Here is a 25571-nt window from a genome sequence, read left to right on the forward strand (position 1 = left end):
CTCTAAAGACTGATATGAATCACTTGATTTGCCTGGACATATGAGCCTTCATACATCTGAACAGAACTTCCCTGTCAGCCCAATTTATACTTTTCTGCAGAGCCCATTTTCACAGACAGATGCTAGTAAGAAAGTAGTTTAACATGCACATATAAATTAATCTTAGGATTCTGTTCATGTGCAGATGTAGGAGACGCAACAATCCCCGTGTAACATTTTCACATGAAGGGAAATCTACTCTTCAAGTTTGTATTAAAAATTAAATATTTTGAACAAACCATTCAAACACTAAAGTAATTCCAATGATTCCTGCAGATTCAAACTTATTCCGAACAACAGTATCTTTTCGCCCATTCATTTTGTAATCTACAGAATTAAGATAGTTTTATTAATTCTATTTAACTTTTACACAGATAAAATGTATGAAAGCAGAGATACTCCCATTTAAGCAAATAAACACAGCCAACCTTCCTCCATAAAATTAATAGGCAAGAAAAACAAAGTTGAGATATTAGAATCATAGTACTGTATTAGATATTTCTCACAGTATACAGACTTCATGAAGGAAGTAAATTCAGGCTACATCCCTTCAAGGAGTCATCAAACTCCATCCCATGCAGAAACATTCAAGCAACTCCACAAGTCACAGACAAATTATCACATTATATGAAATCCAAAAACACACATTAAACAGAGCAGACTTTTATTCCAGATATTAGAAAGACTAACCTTCATTTAAATTATTAGATAACCCTCAAACTATACTTGAAAAAATAGATTGTTATGAAAATTGGAAAGGGAAAAATGTTTAGAGATAGGCAGTGCTTGGTTCCATCCAACCACTGTGACAAGGAAGCACAAAGTTATTCAAGAACAAAGTTATATTGAAAAGGCACAGTATCTCTACCAGGCACTTTAAAGTGTAAAAACAAACACAGAAAATGTTTCAGACATCCATTCTCATAGTAAACAAAATAGTAAGGCATTACAGGAAACTTGTTTGAATTCAAAGTATGTTAAGAACATCTTTGGATCAATGGAAAGTTCCATAGAGAAAACTTCTTCATATCCTGTAAAGTAAAAAGTAGTTTAGTTTCTCTCAGAGGCATTTATTTCACAAGTCAACTACTGAATTATTTGATCCTTGGGGTTAATATGCAAGGCATCACAGTTGTTCTAGATCAGGGGTCCTCAAACTTTGTAAACAGGGGGCCAGGTCACAGTCCCTCAAACTGTTGGAGGGCCGGATTATAATTTGAAAAAAAATATGAATGAATTCCTATGTACAATGCATATATCTTATTTGTTGCGCAAAAAACACTTAAAAACAATACAATAATTAAAATGAAGAACAATTTTAACAAATATAAACTTATTAGTATTTCAATGGGGAGGGTGGGCCTGCTTTTGGCTGATGAGATAGGATTGTTGTTGTTGGTGCTTTCAAGTCATTTCAGACTTAGGTTGAGCCTGAGCGAGAGCCGGGTAAGTAACCCTGGAGGGCCGTATCTGGCCCCCAGGCCTTAGTTTGAGGACCCCTATTCTAGATAAAGGATTAAATTAACCATTACAAGAGACCATTTGGATTTTGAAATGTCGTGTGCTTTCAAGCAATCATAAAACCTGATCAAACTCTGCTAAATAAATCAATACAAAGTAGAGACCACAGGCATTTGCTGCATTTATATATTCATTTTAAAACTGAGAAATGGGAATTGAGTATTTTGTTATCAGAGTTATAATTTTTGTCTAATAACATTAAGATTCCGTTTCAGTAAATTGTTTCCAGTCCCCTGGTATATACAGTACACACTGGCACTTCTGAGTCAAGACCTTTTACTTGATAGGGAGCAGTTTACTACTACTGCAGATACACATCCAAGACTAGCACTTTGCAAAACACAGAATTACAGCCAATTTGTTAAAGAAAGGGAAATAAACCTCCTATGTTCACCACAATCTGATGCTACCTACTGTTCATTTCAAGCCTAATCTACAAGTATTGGGGCTTTGTCTCAAGGAAACTTAGTAGTGGCCTACAATTAAATCACATTTATTGCCATTTGTTCTTAGTTGTTCTGATTTTTCTTGCAGCAAAAATTACAGCTGTGAAAGAGAACCTAAACTGACTGAAATTTGTCATTGCAGAAACCAAATTTATGGATCAGATGCTTGGAGGAATCATTTGGATAGAAACAAACAAACAAAAAATTCAGCTCACATTGAAGACAAACAACCATTTCTATTAAATAAATCCTGTCAAACATTAGTAAGCATTTAAAAGCAAAAACCACAACTGAATTAGTTCAGATATACTGTTTTGCAGGCAGTCTAAGCATTAACTTCACCCGTTGTGATTACAATTAGCTCTTCTCCTTCAACTCCATCCCTCCATCTTCCAGCCTATTTGCCACAGTCTCCCTTAGTGGCCACAGAATCCCAAGCTTTTTCAGCATTTAGGGTAAATAGCCAATGTTCTACAACCAAATTCTTAAAGATGGGGTCAGGTTCGAGACCTATGTTTACATAAAGTTATGATCATGGCAAAAACAATATTGTTTATTGTTTTCAGAAAAGCAAACTGACTTTAATAAAGAAGATCTTTGAGTTATAACCTTAAGATTTTGTGTGTAGGAGTGGGGTGATTTCCATAGGATGCTATGGGAAGATAAAATCAAGGGGAGGGAAAAACCATGCCCATCATTTTGAGCTCCTTGGAAAAATGTGAAAAATAAAGGTAATTAATAATAGAAGCCAACTATATTTACCTAGTCCGCAAGGCACAATAGAAGAAGGCATCATTATGGCCAGTGCTCTTTTAGATATAAGATTATATCACTTTTTAACTGCGGCCCAAAGAGTGGGTTCAACTGAGCCAGGATTGCAATGAGCCAGCTGCAAGAAAAGAGAAGAGTATTAAAGATTTGATAATGGATGTGTGGCTAATACACAACAGGAATTTGAGGGAGGGGGAGGCAAAATAATTACAACTAAAACATTTGATATCAAACCAAAACACTACTAAAAGAAGTGACAAAAAAACTGAGCACCCATTTAGTAGTCACATCTCAACTTGAAACTGTCCTGTTTCATTTGAAGTGATGCCCACACTTATTCCTTGCCATCTCTTTTCCATTTAATATATTCTCCCAAGTATTGACATCATATCAGGCAAGAAGGGAACCCAGTTGGAAGAACTATTAAAAAAAATGACGCTGATAAAAATACAACATGCTGCTCAATTGAAATTGAGCATGCTCAGCAACCACAAAATTCTGATTGAACTGTCAGGAAAAAATAATGGAAAATGGATGGCAGAGGAGAACAGCACATGAAATAATATCATGGTGGAGGGTATGACTGACTAGAACAGTAAACAGAAGCATTATGTGCTGCAACATTTTATTGCAATCCCTCTTGCTCCTTCCAATATGAAATGCACTTCTAAAATGCAATGCAAAAGTCATTAATATTTTGGTTACCCTGTTTGTTTCAACCCATAATCCACCTTGGTCTTTTTATTCCTTTTGTTGATTTAATGTTTCCTGTTTTTAGGGGTACATATGCTAATCTGATATTGACAAATGGGAGAAAATTGCTACAGAAATGTTTGGTCAGATTTCAGTCTGTTACACAGAAAAAACTTAGATTTTCAGCCAATGTAGCTTTTAATGACAGCCTTGTGTAGAAGAACTGTTAATTATCATCTAAAGGTTTAGTAATGGCTATGTGACAGAATACACACACATACCTGTAAAAAAGTCCTTAAGGAAGTCAAAGCTACCACTAGGACAAAATACATTTACAGTATGGGATATACTTAGGAAAGTGCAACACATTTATCTGGTAGTTAGAAACGCTGTTTGTCAACAACTGTAAACAAAGAGTCTTCTGATCCCTTTAATTTATATGGAATCATAGCAGAGTTAAATGTTCTGTATACAAAACATTTTGTTAATACACAGGCACATTTAACAGCTATTTCTAGAATGCTTTGGAAGGAGGAGGAGAAAGAGCAAAGCGGCTTTGTAATGGGAGCTGCTACAAATGCACAGTGCTTAGGCAGTCATGGAAAATTCCATACAAACCTGGATGCCTGGACCAGATAATAAAACGCAGGTCAGCTGGAAAAAGAAAAGCCATAGCAATCACAGACAAGAGATACAGGATTAATCCTCTTTAGACTTTGTCTGTCATAATTAACTATGACAAATAATATTCCACACTGTTCATAATTAATTAAAGAAAGTAATAGCTATAACAAAACAAGTAGAAGCCTCTACATAATGGCAGCTTTATATGTCATTCACAGAAAACCAGGATTTTCAACAGAGATTGCTACAGATATTGGATTGGTATTTCTTTAAAACTGAAGGACAGTTTTCCTTGGAATGACTCTTCAAATATCACAATAAACTGCCAAAATGTTGATCAAAAAAGATGTGTTACCCAGGCCAGCACCTTAATAAAGTGTTTGTGTTGTCGTCATCTATGGCAAAAGGGCATCCTCACATGTTCACGTCTACCTGCTCTACTAGTAACATTCCCTGGTGCTAGCAATTTTTAAACACCTAGGGCTTCGTGGAAACTATGAGGTGAGGATACCTTTCTCAAAAGTTTTCTATGTTACCCTAAAATGACCAGCTACAGGGATCTTTGGAATGACAGCCTGCTCTGGTCACAAGGTGCAATAGTAAAGCTGAACTGATTTGTCCAGTTACAGTTATTTTGTTTAACCAAACATGGAATGTGTTCTCTGCAGAATACTATGACAGGCACAAAAATGTGGAAAGGGTTCCCTGAAAGAAGACATGGGGGTGGATTCACTAGTCTAGACTTGCTGGGATGACGGGGCCTTGCGGGGCTGAGTATTTTGTCTCTTTAAATTAGATTGCTATTTAATTTTGGACAGTCCAAATGCCCATGCCTATTTGAAAACCAGATGCTTATTTCTAGAACAGCTTATCTTATGATGGGAGTAGGAATCATGTAAATATTGCAGGACTGCAACTTCCAGGATTCCTCATCATTTGGTTGTGCCATCCCTGTTCTAAGACATCAGATTATAGGGCTACTCTATTGAAATTATGTAATGAAACAGGAATTTACTCTAAGACAGGTCAACCTTGGTGATTCTACAAATCCTGGTCTCTGTAAGGCATAGCTAATATCCCAGATGGAACCTAAGATACCCCAGTTTGCAAGTCTTTTCATACCAAACTCCAAAATTAACCACTTCCACCTAGAAACCACAAAGCCTGCTTCTTCAAGCAAGCTTAGAGTAGCTTCAAACAGTGTCAACATGAACTCCTGAAAACTGCAGGTAATCTCGCTCCGGTGTGTATGCATGTGCCTTTAAGTTATCTGTCAAGCCTACGAGTTTCCTTAGGCAAGGATTTCATATGTGGCTTTGAAAAGTCCCTCTGAAATATAGCATATAGCACCTGGTATTCCCTGCCACTCTCCCATCGAAGTACTAACCAGATTAACTTCCAAGATCAGGTGGGATCTGGTGCCTTTAGGGCCGGCAGGCCCTCGAACTGTTTGGGCCTCCAACTAACAGAATTACTGACCATTGAAAAAGCTGGCTAGGGCTTCTGGAAGTTGGAGGTCAAACAGCTGGAGGGTTAGAGTTTGAGGATGCCTGTTTTAGAGTATTTTAAGCTCACCAGAACACACAGCAGTAATTTTCTCACCACTGGTCAAATATGTCAGATCATCAGTAGTGATATAAACTCCCTAGACTAACAGAGGCAAGCATTCTAGACAAACTTTTTAAAAACCCTCATTTCCTTAAATAGAAATGAAGAGGTTTATTTTTGTTTTCTCTGTTCTCACAAAACTTTTGTGTTTTTCTTCTATTCTTCAGAACACAGTGCTGATACCAGTTAAAGCATATCTGAAAACACTATTCACCTGCCCACAACATTGCTGCCAAGAAAAATGCTATACCAGTTTCAAAAGTCATATCGCTGCAACATTTAATACAGAACCAAAAAGGCAGACAGGAAGACACGCATCAGGTTTGAACGTGGTTACTTCTATGTACGCCTGAACCCTCAGAGACCAAGCACAGAATAAAGAGGCAATCTAAAATTTATGTATTTTAAAAACAGGTTGACAATTTCATGCACTCTCACATACAGAGATTATTTAATGTAATAATTAAGTAGCAGAGTAGCAGTAACACAATTATTTTCAAAATGCAATGCATTAGTACTCTCATAAAACTCTAAAAGGTTTTTGGCCAATATACTTTTCACCTGAAGTAGGATGCAAAGATTGTTTAGAACAGAGAAATGTGTATTGCCGATGAAATAGTTTTCATTGAATGATTTCATGGTGCTTGGGGAATGTGCATATAATTATCATAACGACAAAAATTGCTGTTAGTCTCTTATGCAGCAGGATAGGAAATGAAAAAAAACAACAACACCAAGCTGAAGTGGTGCAGCAGGTAATGTACTGCTTTTGCTTGAAAAACAGCTATAAAAAGATTATATTTTACTGAAGCAGACCTTGTCCCTCCTTATCTCTTATTCCTTGTATGCTTTGTTTTAAAATCAGATTGCTTACATGTACCCTCAAGAAATTTCTGACTTATGATAAATCAAAGGCTAATAAAAATATTAGAGATTGTGAACATGGACAAATTGACCCATTTAGTAACAAAATGCCAAGGAAAACCTAAGAAAACAACAGATTGGCTACCCGAATATATGTTAAGGGGAAAATGGAAAATATTAATTTAGTTCAATCAATTAAAAAAATTGTCCCATGTAAAGCAGACTGAAGAGGAGGAGCATATTATACGAAGCAAGATTAAAGACTATAATCAAAACTACTATGAAGATGATTGGAAGCATATAAACTTTCCCCTCGGGGTGTCCCGATCATTTACCCTTTCCCCCTTTCTGACCTTTCTCATCCCTATTTATTTATTTATTTATTTATGGCATTTATATGCCGCCCTTCTCACCCCGAAGGGGACTCAGAGTGGCTTACAAGGTATATATACATACAATATATTATATTATTAGCATAGTACAATATCAGTTTTAAATATTGCTATATTATACTATACCAATTATATTGTAATATTATTAGTAATATTACATGTAATATAAATATTATTTACCCTCCTCTTATTCCTTCTTGGTTTTTTCTCCTTTCATTCTACTTTTAATCTTTTGGAAAATGTATATATCAATAGAAATTATTACTTTAAAAAAGTTGTCTTTGCACAACTTTTACAGAGGGGATTTGCCCCTCCGAGGCAGAGAGAAAGTAATCTGCCCAAGATTGCCCAGTTGGTTAGCAATGCTTAGTGGAGATTCAACCCCTGATCTTTCAGTGTGCCACTTCAATGTTCAAAGCACTACACCATGATGCTCTCTACTATGCTCTACTGATCTAATTAAAACAAACTGGCATGCTGCTTATGCAAGATTGTTGTGAAATGTATTTAAAAAATCATAATAGGGGTATGTTTGAAAATATCTGTCAAATTTAATATGTAGCCAATCAATTGTTTAGATAGTGAATTCAACTCAAAGCCAAAATCTCCAGTATAATTCCATCTCACAATGGATCTTTTAGTTTGTTACAGCCTGCAGTATTAACTTCATAGCTTTTTCCCTTCTGACACTGCCAGACAAGCCCGATCACTTGTCAGAATGATAGAAATAGTCAGACATCAAGCTTCTCTTCCTTTAGCTCACATTACTGAAAGAATACAGAAAGCTTATATGTACTGAGCCCAAACCCTTGGTTGATCCAGTCCCATAGTGGAGCTTCCCAGAGTTTCAGGGAACATTCCTTCCTAGACCTACTTGGGAATCCTTGAGAGTCTCACATTCAAATATTCACCTAGCCTGACCTGTTTAGCCTCTGAAATCAAATGAGATCAGGGATATTTAAGGTGGCATGACAACCGTAATTGGCTAGGAAATAAAAAATTGTTTTGTTTCTGTCCTACTGCCACAGCTCAGGATATGTCTGCTTTCTACTGATCATGGAAGCTAGTGGTTATGGGAACACCACTGACAAAATCCTCAAGTAGTAACAGAAACTGGGAACAGGTAAGCCTGCTATGTCCTGCCATAGGAGACCAGGATTCCAATTTCCATACAGTCATGGCAAACCACTAGATCACTTCTTCTTAAATGGTGGGCCCTGACTTCTAATGGAATCCCCTTAAGCTCATTTTTTTTCCTGAACATCAACTAGTGGCTGTTTTATAGATATTTACACAAATCTGTTGTGCAGTGTTTTCAGTGGACTCTGCTGAAGATGCTTCTGCAATACTTCATAAAAAGGAAATCAGCTTATTTAGCAAGTCTTGCAAACGCTGATTGATTAAGAGTAAATGTTTGATTTTTATACCTAATTCATGTACCCATATACTTGGGGCCATATCGAAATTTCTCGGGCCAAAAGGGATACAGAGTGGAAAGGTTTTTAAGAAGCCCTGCACTAGATGACCTTGGCAAGTCACGCTTTTCTGTCTCTTTTGAACAAATCCTATCAAGGCCGTCATATGACTTGAAGACAACCAACAATAACCACACAGGATGCTTATGTCAGGTTCTTGTGTACCTGGCCAAAGTATTTTTCCTTTCAAATTATTTTTCTGGTTTACCATTAATCTCCTCTCTTATTTATTTCCAAGACAACATAGCACCGATATGACGCATGCTTTCCAGAGCATTCTATTTCTGGATGCCTGTGATGAATAAACCTTTAAATATCATCTATTTAACAGGATTTTGAAGGACAGTCACAAATACAAGACTTTACTTTCTTTAATTAGTTAGTCATATAGAAAAAACACCCATGTCTATAAAATCTTCCTGGAACGTTAAGTTGGCAGAACACCAGCCTCTCACACAGTAATGTTTTTGTTTTGAGTAAAACCAAGGGCAAAACAGACATCCTGATCTCCTGCATTTTAAATGTCATCCAAGTCATAACTTCACACGGATTTGTTGAGCCCAAAACAAGCAGGATAGTTTGCATAAAACTTGTTCATCCTGGCACTACACTAAACACAAGCAGGCTCATGTAGTGGGCCAGCCTCGAATAAAACAAGGCAGATCTAGTTTGAAGCATGCTGACTGTAAACTATGCAAGAAGCAAAGAACTGACTTTGAACAGGCCACAGGTCAGGTAATACTACTGGACTCCAGTTTGCAACAGCCTCAGTCAGCACATGCTATATTTAAGAAGAATTGAGATTTTAATATCAGTTTGATGGCCATGGATTCCCCAAATTCTAATACAGGAAAATGTACAGAAATTTGGCATATAAAAGTGTACCCCAACTTACTAAATTATTGCTATTATTAGAGGATATACCACATGCATGAAGTGCAAACACTTTCATGACTGCACTGCAAATAACACATATAATCAGTTATGTTACACAAATGAGAAAGTCTTCATACAGCAATTCAAAGCAATCATAACTGAGAACAACCACTAAAGCAGCAAGTAAGAAAGAGGCTTGGGTTCCAACACTAGATGCATACTGTTCTCACAAAATTATGGCATTCTTGTTTTGGACTAAACTCAGCATTTTAGTTTAAGAGTAAAAATGGTTTACAATAAGTACATGCTTACTGTAAATTATTAACTCCTACAGTCCACAGGACTCATTCACACTCATTTTTATAAACCACTATATATTTCTGTTTGATCCCTCAATCTGGATTACAAAATTAAATGCCTTGTGATTCACAGATATATCTGTAACTGGCTAAAAATGAGAAATATTGATACTTACAAGAGATAGCAGCAAACAGCACATGTCACCAGCATTGTGTTGATAACACTAAAGGAAAGAAAGAGAGAAACAATTCTGATAAAATTAAAGGAACACTTATAGACTAGCATTGAACATGGTGGGTTTGGAAAAAGGATTTATCAGTTTTTAATCACATATAGATGGAAAATGATCCATTATAAATTTTAATAATAATACAGTACAAAAACATAAACCTGTTTCCTGAATATCAAATCAAATCATTACAAATTAGATCACTATTATTTTCACTGAAGGCATCTGGTCAGTAAACGCAAGATCTGAATTAGCAATTTCTAATTTTATACCAGTCTCTCAGCCACTCTAATATTAAAATTTACCATACTACAACTGTAGTTTCTTAGAGCTCAAATATAACAATTCAGAATGAGCTCCATGGATTCTGCATATAGCAAGTTGTTGCTATTTTTTTGGGGTGGGGGGTTGGGGTGGGGAGAGAGACTAGAAAAATATTGTTTTTTGGACGATACCTTAAAAAACCTGTGATCCACCCTGGCCTCTTGGGAAACTGGCTTTTGGGTATGCTTAAGCCAGGCATCCTCAAACTGTGGCCCTCCAGCTGTTTGGGCCTCCAACCCTTCGCTAGCTAGTTCAATGGTCAGGAATTCTGGAGTTGGGGGCCCAAGCAGCTGGAGGGCCACAATTTGTGGATGCCTGGCTTAAGCAGTCTCAAGAGATAGAGCAAGGGAAAGGGTCATTTGCGCCCCATAATTCCTTGCTCCTTTCTCGCTTGAACAAAAAGTCCAAAAACAAGAAAATATACAATTTATAGAAATCATTTCTTTCAGAGGCCCTCTTTTATCCATGAAATATTTAGCTCTGTTGATGGTTATTACTGCTGGTAAGCGCAAAAGGGACCAAGCTATGACCAGGGAGCCTCAATTCAGCTAGAGCTACTGCCCAGGCCCATGGAGCTGTGACTCAACGGGAAGTGGAAATGTCTTTCTAAATGTAATATTATGGGGAATCAACAGAATCTACATAGGTTATATGTTGTCCATGCAGCTTCAGGTGTAAAACAGGCTTGCTCCACAAGAACTAAATTGTAAATTTTTCAGCATACTTGCACTTATGCAACTTGCTATTTCTCTTTCCCTAACACACATAGATTCTTACTAAACAAACACTGAGAATACTATACACGTGAGGCCTTGTGGGCATGGATGAAGGATGAAACAAGGTTAGAAGAAATTGCATCAAAACGGACAAAAGATGGGACATCTCATCCAAAGATGGCTTTTTCTGAGTTTTGGATCCTGGCTTAAAAGTGGTTGGAGGGGACAATCAAGGCTCATGTTTCAGCAAGCTGAACATAACAAGATTTTATTGAAATGAAAAACAATTTGCTTTGTATCTAGTAAGAATACAAAGAGATTTCACACCTGGAGTGTTAAATGGTACTACTTTTAACTGGATCTTATTGCTCATATGAACAAGAGCAAGTTCTATAAGTTTTTTTTAATGTTTTACATGTCCTAATTATTACTTAGTTTTATACTTATGAGTAATATTTTGACTTACATTGAACATGTCTACTTTATTTATTCTTTTCTAAATATTATGATTTGTTTTTACTTCTGTTGATTTTATTTTCCTTGAGTTGTTGTGTATTTATTATTATTTATATTGTTTTTCCTGTTGTAAGCCACTCCAAGTCCCCTTTGGAGAGAGGGGGCAGGATATAAATGAAGCATTATTATTATTATTATTATTATTATTATTATTATTATTATTGTGGTGCTGTATAACAGTGGGATACATCAGTATTTATCTTCAGATCACATGGTAATTTATGTGGGCCAATCAAACTACATTATGTGAATACTGTATTTTAAGAAAAATATTCAGCAACCACAATGCCTGTCCTCTTTCTTTATTAAGAAAAATAGTTTGACCTGGCATATCTACCTGATGCTTATACTATCATTTTATCATACAACGTTGACTTGCAACCTATAAAGATCACGTTTCATTAAATCCTATAACTAAATCACCAATTTACGAAAAAAAGAGAATGCAGTGAAATAACTTTCAGATCTTTAAGTATGAGAACATGTTTATTTTATTTTATTGCATAAAGCACAGAATAGGAAAACACTTTCCAAAATGTTATCCAAACCGTGTAGATCCATTTAAAATAGTAAATATAATAAGCAGCAGTTTTGGAAGTTAATTTCAGTTCTTTTCTGTGCTGGAAACAGAAGTGGTATTCAGGTCTGCTGTCTTAGTTTCATCATATTTATCATAATATGCTGACAAAAATTAGTTCAGTCACACCATGCATTCCTAGCCAATACACCTTCCAATGTATGAGCAGCTCTCCCAAGACAAATGACAGAACATCACATGTGCATAAATGTTCTAGGGACTTAGGGAAAATAAAAGCCAGTTAAGAACAAAGCAATTAGAATCAATAGAAGCTTAGAAACATTTTATTCAAATCCTAATTGAAGAAGAATAAGGAACTGAGAAGGGCCTAAATACCTTCAAGGTATCAAACTCCTCCCCAATCTTGGAATCTAAGCAAGGCTAGCCCTGGCTAGGACCTTGATGGAAGGCCATCAGGAATGCCAGGTGTCATAGGCCATATTTCAGAGGAAGAAACTGGCAAAACCATCTCTGAGTATTCCTTGCCCAAGGACACTATGAACTTCTCAGGGTCGTCATAAGGTGACAGGTGATCTGGAAGCTGATGCACACACAAGAAGGCTGGGAGACTTAGCACAGCTTTTGACACATGTACCAGCGGAGGCCTTCAATCAACATGGCCCAATTTTTTTCATTGCTACCAACCTTTCTTTAATGTTAGTTATCATTTAGACCTCCACTGACACATTTTATTTGGTGCTGCTTTTGATGAGTTTTCAGAAACTGCATGGTGGGACATGACTTCTTTGCTTTTCATTCCACGTTGACTTTGAGTTGGTTAACTAACTGCCCTTGAGTTTATTGGCTTTATTGCCAATAACAGCTTGCTGCAGCAGCTGGAAACTTCAATAGATCATTTTTTGCCCCTTTAAGACTTGTCAGGGACTGCATAGCCACCTGACTGGCAAAAATCAGTGTTAAAAAAAAGAAAGCAACGTTTCCCTTTAAGAGCAAGGCGCAGAGGAATGGCTGTCTTGGTTTTTTTGGGATGGGGGGGGGGGTTAAAACAAAATGCTTCTGTGTTATGTGGGGAACACTTGTTTTACTGTATTTTAATCATGCTGCAAACTGTTGCAAGTGTCAATAACAGGAAAAGAATGTGGGAAATATTATCACCCCGTATGATGTATACTATCTTGGAATTACTGCTGTAAGGCAGCTTAAATGGAAATATTTTATATCACTCCTGCCAGTAATATATTGATATTTACTACTAGAAAAAGTTGATTAAAATATTAGAAGAGGACATTATGTGTAAGCAAGAGTGATAAGAACTGGAGTTATGCATTATAAAAGCATACAGAAAACCATAAAAATTATTAGAAATGCCAGTTATTATCCTAACGTAATCTATTAGGATAATAACTGGAATTTCTAATAATTTTATGGTTTTCTGTATGCTTTTATAATGCATAACTCCAGTTGGATAACACCGATTTGGTGCCTTAAATGTTAGACCTGTTTCTGTGTATATCTGACTTGCTGATTTGAAAAATAGCACCAGTTTCCCCCTATCAGCTCTGGTTTGTGAGATACAGAATATATGCCATATATCTTTTCTCTGCTCGCTTATAAAAATTAGGATATTCTATTGTACTGTTTAAATTAATATATATTATACATGTAGGAAACATATTAAACAAGAAATATGTACCACATGAAAATCTACTTATTTCATACCAAAATCACAGATTTATGACACAAACTTTCCATTATGAATTCGACCGTATGTAAGAAACTAGAGCTGATGTGGTCTATCCAATGAATTAGTGCACCAAATAACTCCATGAACAGGCCTAAAACAAAGACACTGTGTTATAGTTACAGGCAATTCTAGCCTATGTCATAGCCTTCTGATTATGAGGAAGTAGTTACACATTCGACAGACAGAAAGGAGAAATTGTCACAAGACTGTGACAGAGCTTGCTCTGATCTATCTGGTCTTAAAAAGAAGGAAATGTTCCAAAGAAGTAGCTGTTTGAGGATTAGACTGTGACTCTGGAGACCTGGGCATGAATCCCTGCTCTGCCATGGAAAGCCACTGGGTGACCTTGAGAAAGTCATAAACTCTCAGCTTCAGGAAATTTTTGCCTTATGTACAAAATGGCTTGAAGGAACACAACAACAAAACACAGATGTATCTCCAATTTAGTACCTGCACCAGGGGTCCTCAAACATTTTAAGCAGAAGACTGGTGGTCTCTCAGACTGCTGAGAGGCAGGACTATAATTTGAAAAAAAATTGAACAAATTCCTATGCACACTGCATAGGAATTTGTAGTGCAAAAAGAAAAAAAACTATTAAAGAACAGTACAGTATTTAAAATGCAGAACAATTTTAATCAACATAGGGCCCTTCCACAGAGCCCTATATCCCAGAATATCAAGGCAGGAAATCCCACAGTATCTGGGAGTGGACTCAGATAAACCAGTTCAAAGTAGATATTGTGGGATTTTCTGCCTTGATATTCTGGGATATAGGGCTGTGTGGAAGGGCTCATAAACTTACCAGTATTTCAGTGGGAAGTGGCGGCCTGCTTTTGTCTGATGAGATAGTCAAGTTAATTAGGATTGTTGTCGTGTGCCTTCAAGTCTTTTCTGTCTTAAGACAGGTGTAGGGTGGGGGCTGAGTCAATGACCTTGGAGGCTCCTGGGCCTTATTTTGGAGACCCCTGCGCTACACAAGGCTGAGCATTTCACCTCACAACGTCTGAGGATGCCTGCCTTAGTTGCAGGCAAAACGTCAGGAGAGAATGCCTCTGGAACACGGCCATTCGGCAACCCATTTAACCCTGTGTTTCTGGATCTGAGGCCCAGAGCTCAAGTAACCCTGGTGGTTCCTTCGTCACCAAGATTACGAAACAGGTTTGCAGCTGCGCCTGGCTCTGGCAAAACCAAGGGAGCTGCCACCCTTTAATAGGATTGCTCCCTGGGATTAGCAGCCCCCGCTCCTTAACACTGCGCACGACGGCTCCAAATACACACACACACTGGCCCCTGGGTTCCGTATCCACGACATTCAAAATCCTGTTTCCAAAAACAGTTCCGTTTTATATAAGGGGCACCATTTTACTACGTCATTGTCTATAATGGGCCTTCAGCACCCATGGATTTCCACGGGGAAGAGGCACGTCGCAGTGGATACGAAGGGCGTACTGGAGTGCTACCGTGCTCACCAGAAACCCCCTCCAGCACCTTCTGCCTGCCGTGCGAGGAGCAACAGGCCACGAAATGCGCAAAGCAGGCCTGGCGCAGTTTGAAGGGGCAGCAGCTGCCATTCGCACAAGGCCGCCGCTGGGAGAGGCGGATGCAGGGCCCACTGGGTCTCCTCTGAGGGAAACCGGGCCTACGAGGCGGCGGCGGCGTCGTCCCCCACGCTCCCCTTGCGGAAAGCGACCCTGCTGCTCCCTTCCTCGCCCGCGACTTACCCCCGGTTGGGCCCCTTGGGCACCAGCCACGGCAGGACGCCGCCGACCACCCCCCAGAACACGGTCATGACGATGATTGGCACCGCGAGGCCCCCGTACGCCATGGCCCCTGCTGCGCGCGAGACTCGGCCGTCGACCAAGAAAGCAGAGGCAGGTTGCGGTGATACCTTCTCGGCCACGCCCGCTAGGGAGGCCCGGCCAATCAGGGCGCCCGTCGCGGATATGCGCGTGGCCGGTGGCTCCGCCCAGCCTTTTCGCAGAGGAAAGGAAAGCAAGGGAGTGCGCATGTGCAGTCTGCACAGGCGGCTTTTCCGGCAGGAGGCGCTACCTGACAAGCCCCGCCCACCGACGTCACCACCTTCCTCTTGAGAGGAAGTGTTGGCTTTCCTTCCTTTCCCTTTCTGCTGTTCCTTGCTCCTTAGCACAGGAGAGGATAATACCCATCTCCCTGAAATAACAAAAGGGGCTTGTATTGCGACTCTGGAGACCAGGGGCCTAATCCTTGATGTCTAATCCATGGACAGGTCACACTCTCTCAACCTCAAGCTGAGGAGGGCTGGCATCTTGGCCTCTAATATTCCCTTGCTCTACACCAGGCATGGACAAACTTGGGCCCTCTCTCCAGGTGTTTTGGATTCCCAACTCCCACCATTCCTAACAGCCTCAGGCCCCTTTCTTTTCACCCAAAAGGAAAGGGCCTGAGGCTGTTAGGAATGGTAGGAGTTGAAGTCCAAACACCAAGATTGTTCATGCATGCTCTACACTTAACACCAAGTACAGGATCCTCATTGAAGCATTTAATCTGGAATTTTTGCTGAGATTCACATGAGAATCCATGAGCTACAGAAAAGTGACATGGGGGTAAAATGAGATCGTAAGATAGAAAAAATGTGCAAGTTTTTTTGGTGGATAGGCAAGAAATAAGTATTTCAAAAATGTGTTGCACTTCAAAGCTTGAAACGGTGATTTTTCTTTGACAATAACTAACTGAACATGTTAGCCTCCTTGTACTAATGTTCCTATATTTGAAGCTCATTCCAACTCCAGGTCGTGTATGAACACATTCAGAAAAAGTCTCAGTAAAGGGCAATCAGACTTATCTTTTAAATTAGCATTTGCCTTTTAGAACAGTTTTTTTTTAAACTTATGGCAACCTTATCAATGAGAGATTTCCAAGAACCCTGTCATTAGAAGCTCTCTTCTGATCATGCAGATTTAGGGACTTGTTTTCTTTGATCCACCTGAAATGTAGCGTTTTTTCTACTACCTTCAACTTCACTAACCATTATCTTATTAACTGAGTCTTGAGATGTCCAAAGAAGGCTGGACTGTTTTTTGGATTCTAGTTGAGTTCGGGTATTATTTCATTTCTGACCCATGTCTTTTTTATTTGTTTCTGTTATCTGTAGAACTTTTTTATTAGGTTTTTCTTCAGTGTCCGGCTTTCAACCCCATACATAAACACTGAAAATACTATGCCACAAATTATTCCAGTTCTGGTATTCAGTGGTACATATTTACATCTGAGGATTTGAGCTAGTTCCCTCATAGCTGCCTTTCCAAATCTAATTTCTTGACGTCTCCACATCTGACCCAAACTATGGAAACTAAACATTACCATTGCTTTATCATCTACTTGTAGACTTTTTTAAAAATACTTAGGCTCTGCTTTTGCACTTCCTTCTTAGGCTTCCTCGGTAGTCGTTTCAAATCTTTATTTTCTGCTAGTACAAATCAGTAAAAGTGCCGTTATTGCATAGTTGTTGCATTTAGGGAATACTTTGCTTCCCTAGATGTTGGACAGAAACCCCCATTGACTAGAAGTGTTAGGTGGCCACATACTCCCACTTGCTGCAGAAGCATGCTGAACCTCCCTTAGGAAACATTTTAAAAAAATTTAATAGTGAATCTCTAATAATGCTATGGGAGCTTAACCCTTCAATATTTTACGATCTGCTTAGACTGGCCCGTGGAGCTTTTTTGTACTTATTCTCTGTAGATTTTAGCAATATACGGTACATCTTAATTAAATGTGAATCTAAACATATGAATTCTTAAAATCTTACTTGCCAATTAGCTGTAAACAAATGCTTGACTCATTTGATTTTTTAAAATCTTAAATATTTTCTGCAGTGCAGATGTCTTATTTAGACACAGATCAAGACAAGCACCCAAGGCTTGAATAACCTGCCACTAGGATCTCCAAGGGAATTCTGTGTATCTCATAATTCCTGCAAACAGGGCAGGACCTTCAGGTTATTTGAGCTGTTTTTCTTTCATATTGAGTTTGAATACAAAAATCAACATACTCATTTATGTTTCACTAGAATTTTAATGGGTTTCTCAAATGAGTCCATTTTATTCTTGCATCTTCTCAATTGTTTCTTCCTTGTATTTTCCTTTCTCTTTGCCAACTTGGCGAGATTTTGCTTTGCGTTCCAAGATCTTTTTGCGATCCTTGTCCAGCTTTAGTCTTGTGATCACCACCTAAAAATAAAATTCATGTTTATAAGTATTCAATCTTATGCTTTAAAAACATTATTTTAAAAGCAACTGCTGAGATCTATATGGGGAGGGGGAGCCTGCCAAAATCTACTGACCCTATATTAAACCAGAACAGTTAAGGAGTAGTTTTTTTAAAAAAAGATAAGTCAAGGAATACTTGGCAAATTAAAAATAAATCATGTTGTTTTCTAAAAACAATGAAATTGGTGTGCTTGGGAAGACTTTCCACAAAAAGGGCTCAAGCACAAAGAGGTCTGTCTATAGCACTTGTTTTAAACAATGTGTTATGTTAATAGCCTGCTGTACTCTGAGATTTGTAACAGTATTACCAAGCTGCAAATATAATCCTGAAGGAGCAATGCAGTGTAGAAAACTGAACATTGACTCTCTAGACAGAAGAACCAGCAGCCTCAATTGGTCTTCGTTGTCATGAATCCTCATTCATTCCATTACAAACACTAGACAGGTGAGAGACACATCTCTCATCTGATAACAATCCTACCTAGACTTAATCAAGTTGCTTGCAGCAAGGGAGAAAAAATGGTAAGGAAACCAGGGGTGTCCATCTCAATGTGCTAAGTCTGAAAGAATGAAGTATTTTAAATCACATCTTCACATAATGAGTGCTCAAAGTGATTAGCAATAAAACCACAAGAATAGTGTTAAATTTATCACAAACTAGACTATATACCTTAGAACCCTTGAATAAAAAAGTTGGAATAGACCACAAGGACCATCCAGTCCAATCTCCATGCAGGAAAATATAATAAAGCACTCCGTAATAATTAAGTAGCAATGATAACTGAAAACATAGAAAACCAAATATGAGGGCACTAATCAGAGTGCTGCTACACAACATATCCTGCCTTCAGCCTCTACCAAACCCTCAACTGAGATGCAAATGCTAAACATAAGAGCCAGACAAGTTCACAACAGACAAGGAACTATTTAGATTCTGGTTATTAATATAGAATAAAGACAAGAGAGAAACTCTTAATCAAATTCTTATTCGGCCATGACACTTCACCAGTCCCTAACCTCTCCACCTAACTTCACAGCGATGTTGAATGACTGATGAAGAGAACAATGTCTGAAATTCCTGGGAGCAAGATAGGATATGAACAAAACAAAACACCAATTGCTGAAATCGTGTAGTCTGTATCATGATTCTCAGTCTTTGGAAGCTCTCAGAAGCCCCAATAAGCTTGGTTATGATCAAAGTCCAAAATATTTAGAGGACCAAAAACTGACCACAAATCTATATAAACATGCACACAAATCAATAGTGCGGCTGTCATATTCTGCTTCAGGCATTGCTTCTGAAAACTATTCAGTATGTCTCGCCAATCTAGAAATGAGAGGATTTAGGTTACTGTAGGCACATTTGCCTTCCACAGAAAAGGAAATAGACAACTGACTATTTGCACAAGATGCAAAACCTTTCCTGATTTGTGTATTTGATCCTTCAAAGAAAGTACAACCGAACTCATAGTAGGAGGTATTCTCATAGCATTCAATACAATGCTTCATCAATTCCACTATTTTCCTGAAAAAGGAGGAATCTTGGTTGCCATGTAGAGCACAAACATGGAGTTCTGATTCCCAATTCAAAGTAGTTTCTGCTGTCAATAGGAGGCAACAGCATTGACAGTGGTACGTTTTGTTTTTGAGCAAGACAAAATTCTGAAGCAGTTACAAGCAATACTGGAGCAGAGATGATATAAAATAATATGGGTGGAATCCAATTGTACACAAGAGGATGCGATTTGCATTATTTCCTCCCTTACCTTCCAGTCATATCATGGGTCTTTCTCCTCTCCTGTTCTAGTTATTTTGGGCCACCTTTCCTTAAGAGCTTCTATAGAAAGAAGACTGGCTTTGGTGCCCTTCATTATGTAGCCTAGAACTGAACTGCCAATGGTGAGATCCTATAATGGCACTAAATGCTAGAACTACAGTCCTAGCAAACCTCATGAACAATTTCCATCTAATGGCAAGGTTTGAAGAATACTGTTAATATGGCTCCCCTTCATTAACTCTCCGCCAGACACACATAGCTGTGGGAAAAAGATTTCAAAGTATGGTGGCCAAATTTAATCAACCTTCAGCATGTAACTATTATGCTAGAGTAGCTAACAAAGTTGTAATAAACAAGCAGTGCCCAAATGTAGCAGTAAACTAACACAAAGGAATGACTGAGCGAGAATGGTAGAGAGTTACACCTAGGCCCCATCACGGCCCCATACATTCCCATATTTCTGAGTACCCACTCCTGGAACCTTGGATTTAGTTCACTGGAAGTAGAAGAAATACAATAAAATAAAGCATGCCTATTAAAAGAAGCACTAACAGCACAAGTTGATCCACATACAATGTCAAATCAAAACTGCTCTTAGTTAAAATGATATCACTGGCAGCTTTTTTAATGTTGGAAAACCTAGTGTAGACTTCCTCCCATTGATGTATGCTACCTATCCCATTAACATGCCACAGATCACAATGAATAATCCGCAAAGTAATAGGGCTTTGCCAACCATCACCCTTTCACTCTTCTTTTTCAAAGCAATGTCAACAGAATAAGTAGTGCTTCAAAATACAGGGAGGAAAGATAGAATCAGAAGGGGCATCACAGGGGGAAGGGATATGAATGAATGGCTGTGGCTTGTCACTGCTTGCATCTGAGCCAGGAGACCTTCGTTCATGAAGACATGGAGCAAATTAGACTTGGTAGTGACAAATGCTATTCAAAGTCTGCTTTCTGCTTGAACTGCAATCTCTTTGGACCAACCTCCAACACATCTTTGGGATAATACATGGCAAACACAAGAACCTGTCACTGCCTTTACTTTCAACAGCATTGCACCTTTTGCTTTATCTAAACATGTTTAACACTCGAACAAAAGAGAATCTAAACAAACAGTAAGTCTTAACTCCACAACATCAAGAAAGACTGAGGTATCACCACAATATTTTAGCCAAATTAATTTTACTTTACCAATTATTGAACTGAACAGTACCAGTATTTATTTATATAGCTTCTAACAATTGTTTCTGGAAATGGAAGATTCAATCCTAGAAATGTTGCCATTTTCACCAAAATTACCTTGCTGGGGTGGATGCCAACATGTACAGTTGTGCCATTGGCTTTCTCACGTTGTACGCGTTCAATGTAGATGACATATTTCTTCCTGTACACCTGGACTACTTTGCCAATTTGCTGCCCTTTGTAATGACCCCGGACGACCTAAGAATGCAGAAATCATTTACAGGTTTCAGGTAAAAATGTCTCTCTTTCAATATCATTATTTGCTTTGTAATAGCAAGTACTAGAAGGATAACATTCTGCAAATATATAATTAGAGAAAGTCCTACATTATGTGTTGCATTAAGAACACAAGCTGGGAAACACATGAAGGACAAGACAGATGTCCTTGCAACATGATTTTTATGCAACTGTAATAATTTGAACTATAAACTGGAAATATAAACTGGAAAAGAAATATCACAATGGTATGAAATCAGACAAAACAGAAGTCATGTGATCCAAACTACACACACTCTTATAGTACATAATTGTAACTAACTTATAGTAAAAAAAATAGCAGACCACTCAATGAAGGCCTTATAAAGGTTTTTACCGCTCTAAAATTGTTACGCTTACGTATTATAAGAGTATGTATAATTTGGAAGTAGCTTGTTAGACTTTTGAAATGTCAAACATGTTTTTATTGTTTCAGCAGACCAACACAGGTCTCCTTGCACATAACACAATTATAGTACCGCAATGGCTGCATTCTATGGTACTCTGGGGTTCATAGTTCGGTGAGGTACTAGAGCAATCTGGCAGAGAATTCTAAATACTTTGCAGTATTTCAAATCATTATTCCATAGAATAGCACCAGGGTAGTCAAAGGGCTATGATTTCATAGTGTAAAAGAGATCATAGTGAACCACCTCAGAACTCAAATATCTACTAAAACAATACAGCACCCACACCACCATGCTACAGATGCACATCCAAAATTACTGTTTTACGAAACTAAGCTATACCATGAAATGTAGTATTCATATGCCTGATGCCTAAGGAAGAACTTAAGATGCGTCAAAAATAAACCAAAAAAGGGAATGAGTTCCCTTAGAACTAAAAGACCAGTATCCACTAATTACAGTGATGCAAAAATTGACCACCTATCTCACTAACTATGTCACTGAGCTAGATAGAAAGACAGTTTATTTTCCCCCACACAAAAACAGATATTTAAAATTACATACTTGGACTTCATCATCCTTTCGAATGGGCATGGAACGGACATTGTATTTCTGCCTCAGTTCCTTGGACAGTGGAGAAGACATGATCTTTCTGCGAATATGTGATGGTGCATTGAAGTGCCGTTTGCGATTCTTGCTGCGGTCAGAGGTCACAAATGGATTGAACTTCATCTTGACTGGAGAAAAAAAACACATACAAAATTGTTATATATTCACTGATAAAAAGCTCATTTGAGAACACTACAAGTCTATTCAATTATTATGAATGAAAAATAAACAAACATGTAAAGGGGAAGAACACTAATCCCATTCCTCTTTGCCTTTGAAGAGTAGAGCCTCAGAAAAGACTGAGAACATTTTATGACTTTTATGAAAGTGCCTGTGGAGTGGATGATTAATAAAATCATCATATAGCTGCAAGCTAAACGCCAAGGCTTTAAATAATATACTATAGTGAGATGTCAAATTGCTTTTATAAAAATGTCTTTAGGTTGGTAGGTGAAATGTCAACTTGTAAATTAAAAAAGTGATTACGCTTTAATATTTTTTTCTTTTATATGGGAGAATGAAAATCCTTTTCTTATTTTTTCTTTGTTAAGAAAGTTTAGTCGTAGGTAATACATGTTATACTTGGGATATTTCACTTGTGTAGCCTACACAATAATAAACTTTTTTTTTTAAAAAAAAGAAGAGTATTTTTCCTACAGTTGTGAGGACACTCTATGATACAAAAAGCAAGAAATTCAGCCTAGCCTTGTGGACTGCATGTTGAGTCTTCAACAGAAAGTTGCCAATTGTGACAAGGTTAAAATATTCCCCTTCCTCACTTTATAAAAAATATCCACAGAACTCAATTCAGCCTTACTAGAGCCCCTCCTTTAAGAAAACAGTTTATAATAGCTTTTGAAGAGTAGAGTGTCTTCAAGCTATAACTAATACATGTTATGATATATTTAAATATTGCAATGTTTTGCACTTAAAGAGGGCAACAGCTTTCCCTCTAAAGTATATCAGGGGAACAATGCTATCAAATCACTCCAAAAGTGTACACCAAGCAATGCAAGTTAGATATTATTATTATAAAGAGGTCTGGATTACCTTTGCCCATATTCTGAAACTAAGAAAAGCTTGGGTTACTGTAATTTTTTTGGGCTGTATGGCCATGTTTCAGAAGCATTCTCTCCTGACGTTTCACCCACATCTATGGTAGGCATCATCAGAGATTATGAGGTTCAAAACATCACAACCTCTGAGGATGCCTACTACAGATGTGGGTGAAACATCAGGACAGAATGCTTCTGGAACATGGCCATACAGCCTGGAAAACTTATAGCAACCCAGTGATTCCGGCCACGAAAGCTGTCAACAACACAGTAAGAAGAGAGTCTCTGATTTGTATAAATGGGGTAGGAAGGCTTGGTACTTGAATGCTAGGCTTAAAGTTCCCATGCAACTGGATTCTAATAGTGCTCTCTAAATAGCATTAAGAAAATTCAGTGTTCCTATTACCAGTATAATCCATAATTAAGCATATTTCTGGTTTAACCAGGATAACCATATTCTGGCAATAACTTGCAGGTTCCTAAACATTTCTCAATTTTCCCTTGGAAAATGCTTAGGTTGCTCAGTTATGAATTTAAGATTAGGGACAATATATTGATTGGTCTTGCAGCAAAAGCCCATTCAGGTTTACTCTGAAATAAAGCTCATAACGAACCCTAACTAAACATGCACAGGATAATCTTAACAAAGTACTTCAGAGACCAGTGCTAGAATTATGCCAATAGAAACTATAATGGTGCAATGGCCTAGAAGGGCAGGAGAGCAAACTTGTACTAAAGAGATGGACAAGTTGTGGTAAGGGCATTCATATATGTGGAAACTGGTGAGATGTATAAACAAGACGAAGAAATCTCTGGAGAAGCAACTGCAATTCCACCTGCAGCTTACAATGAGAATCCAAAGGCATGCAGCATTCCCTTTGTAGCTGCTAAGGTTTGGTCCTGGGATACCAAAACCCATATACAATGGCATAGTAAAATGATGCCCCTTATAGTGGTAAAATGACACTTTAGTGTTGATTTTTAATACACACACATGCATTTGCAAGTTGTGGATGGTTGAATCCACAACTTGGAGGAGGATTGGAAAGCTCTTCCCTCTGGCCCTGAAGTGGAGCTTCCTGGTGACATATGCAAGGTCTCTCAGGCCAGGCCCCTTCCGTGCCACGCTCGCACTCCCACCTCGGTGAAGGCTTCCCATTCTCGGGTTCGAGAGAGGCCCTTCCATCCTCCCCGTCCACTATATCCACTCTGCCGGTCGCCCATAGGCCCCGAACCCATCAGAACGGCGAAAGCAGAGGCGCCCCCGCTATCCCCTCCTCCCTCCCGCCTCCAATACTGGCGCCCTCGCAGAAAGCCTCTCCCTCCCTCTGGGCTTGGCCGCCAGCCGTGACCCAGTATGAGCCCCCTACGAACGGATGGCGACGGATTCCATAAAATACTCTTCCCCCGCCGGGCCTCACCCGCTGCTACCTCGGCGATGGCCGCCCGGAAAGAGAGCTCCCACAAACTTCCGGCGGTACTAGTGAGGTCTCGGCTCTCGCGAGAGCGGCTTCCTGTTCGGAGACAGCCGGGCAAGGAGTGCTCGCCAGCGCCACCGCGTGCTCATCCGGGCAATCGCGTGCGTTGAGGATTCGCCGTCCTCCAGGAAAGCCAGGCTGGTTTTGGACCCAGTTTGGCTTGGACAGCAAAAGGGCCTTTTCCTACTTGTTTTGCCCTCAGGCGCAGTTCGGGACACAATATCCATTCCTATGCAATTCTGCTCGATTTCCTCTTAAATTTGCACTGAAAGATTTCCCCAAGGGTGCATCGAGATGGTCAAACTAAAGAACTTACACAACCACAACTACAACCAGGATTCCGTAGCATTGAGCCCTTACACTCCCAGTGGTGTCCAACCTCATTAACCATACAATGTGGATGGCTGCACTTAAAGCTGGAAAACTTGGGTTGTTATAAGTCCCCCCCCCCCCCCCCAGCTGTATGGCCATATTCTAGAAGCATTTTCTCCTGACGTTTCGCCTGCATCTCTGGCAGGCATCCCCAGAGGTTGTGAGGTCTGTTGGAAACTAGGAAAATGGGGTTTATATATCTGTGGAAAGTCCAGGGTGGGAGAAAGAACGCTTGTCTGTTGCAATTGGCCATCTTGGTGAGCATTTGAACGCCTGGCAGTTTTTAGGTGTGACTTTTTACTGCCTGGGGGACTCCTTTGTTGAGAGGTAATTAACTGTCCCTGATTTTTTAATACTGGTAGCCAAAACTCTAAAATTATAACAGTAAATAAAGAACAACACTCAAACATGGGGAAACTCCAGACAAGAAACAATCAGGGACAGCT

At 38.8% G+C, this 25571-nt stretch overlaps 2 protein-coding genes across 3 annotated transcripts; both read right to left on the reverse strand.

The window, feature by feature from the left end:
• Positions 1-503: 503 nt before the first annotated feature.
• On the reverse strand, positions 504-15598 carry ATP6V0E1 (ATPase H+ transporting V0 subunit e1). Its single transcript, XM_060765112.2, has 4 exons — positions 15399-15598; positions 9785-9832; positions 2769-2895; positions 504-1070 (listed from the first exon to the last, which is right to left on the reverse strand). The coding sequence occupies exons 1-3, from the start codon at positions 15500-15502 to the stop codon at positions 2802-2804; spliced, it is 246 nt and encodes an 81-aa protein (XP_060621095.1). The 5' UTR covers positions 15503-15598; the 3' UTR covers positions 504-1070; positions 2769-2801.
• Positions 15599-17710: 2112 nt separating this feature from the next.
• Positions 17711-24788, reverse strand: RPL26L1 (ribosomal protein L26 like 1). 2 transcript variants are annotated; one of them, XM_060765110.2, is made up of 4 exons: positions 24697-24788; positions 22176-22348; positions 21007-21147; positions 17711-17885 (listed from the first exon to the last, which is right to left on the reverse strand). In XM_060765110.2, the coding sequence occupies exons 2-4, from the start codon at positions 22341-22343 to the stop codon at positions 17757-17759; spliced, it is 438 nt and encodes a 145-aa protein (XP_060621093.1). In that variant the 5' UTR covers positions 22344-22348; positions 24697-24788; the 3' UTR covers positions 17711-17756. The 2 variants fall into 2 exon arrangements, with proteins under 2 accessions (XP_060621093.1, XP_060621094.1); XM_060765111.2 differs by having other exon boundaries at positions 24707-24783.
• Positions 24789-25571: the final 783 nt, after the last annotated feature.

This window comes from Anolis sagrei, chromosome 2 (assembly GCF_037176765.1).
Source record: "Anolis sagrei isolate rAnoSag1 chromosome 2, rAnoSag1.mat, whole genome shotgun sequence".
Taxonomy (NCBI): Eukaryota; Metazoa; Chordata; class Lepidosauria; order Squamata; family Dactyloidae; genus Anolis; species Anolis sagrei.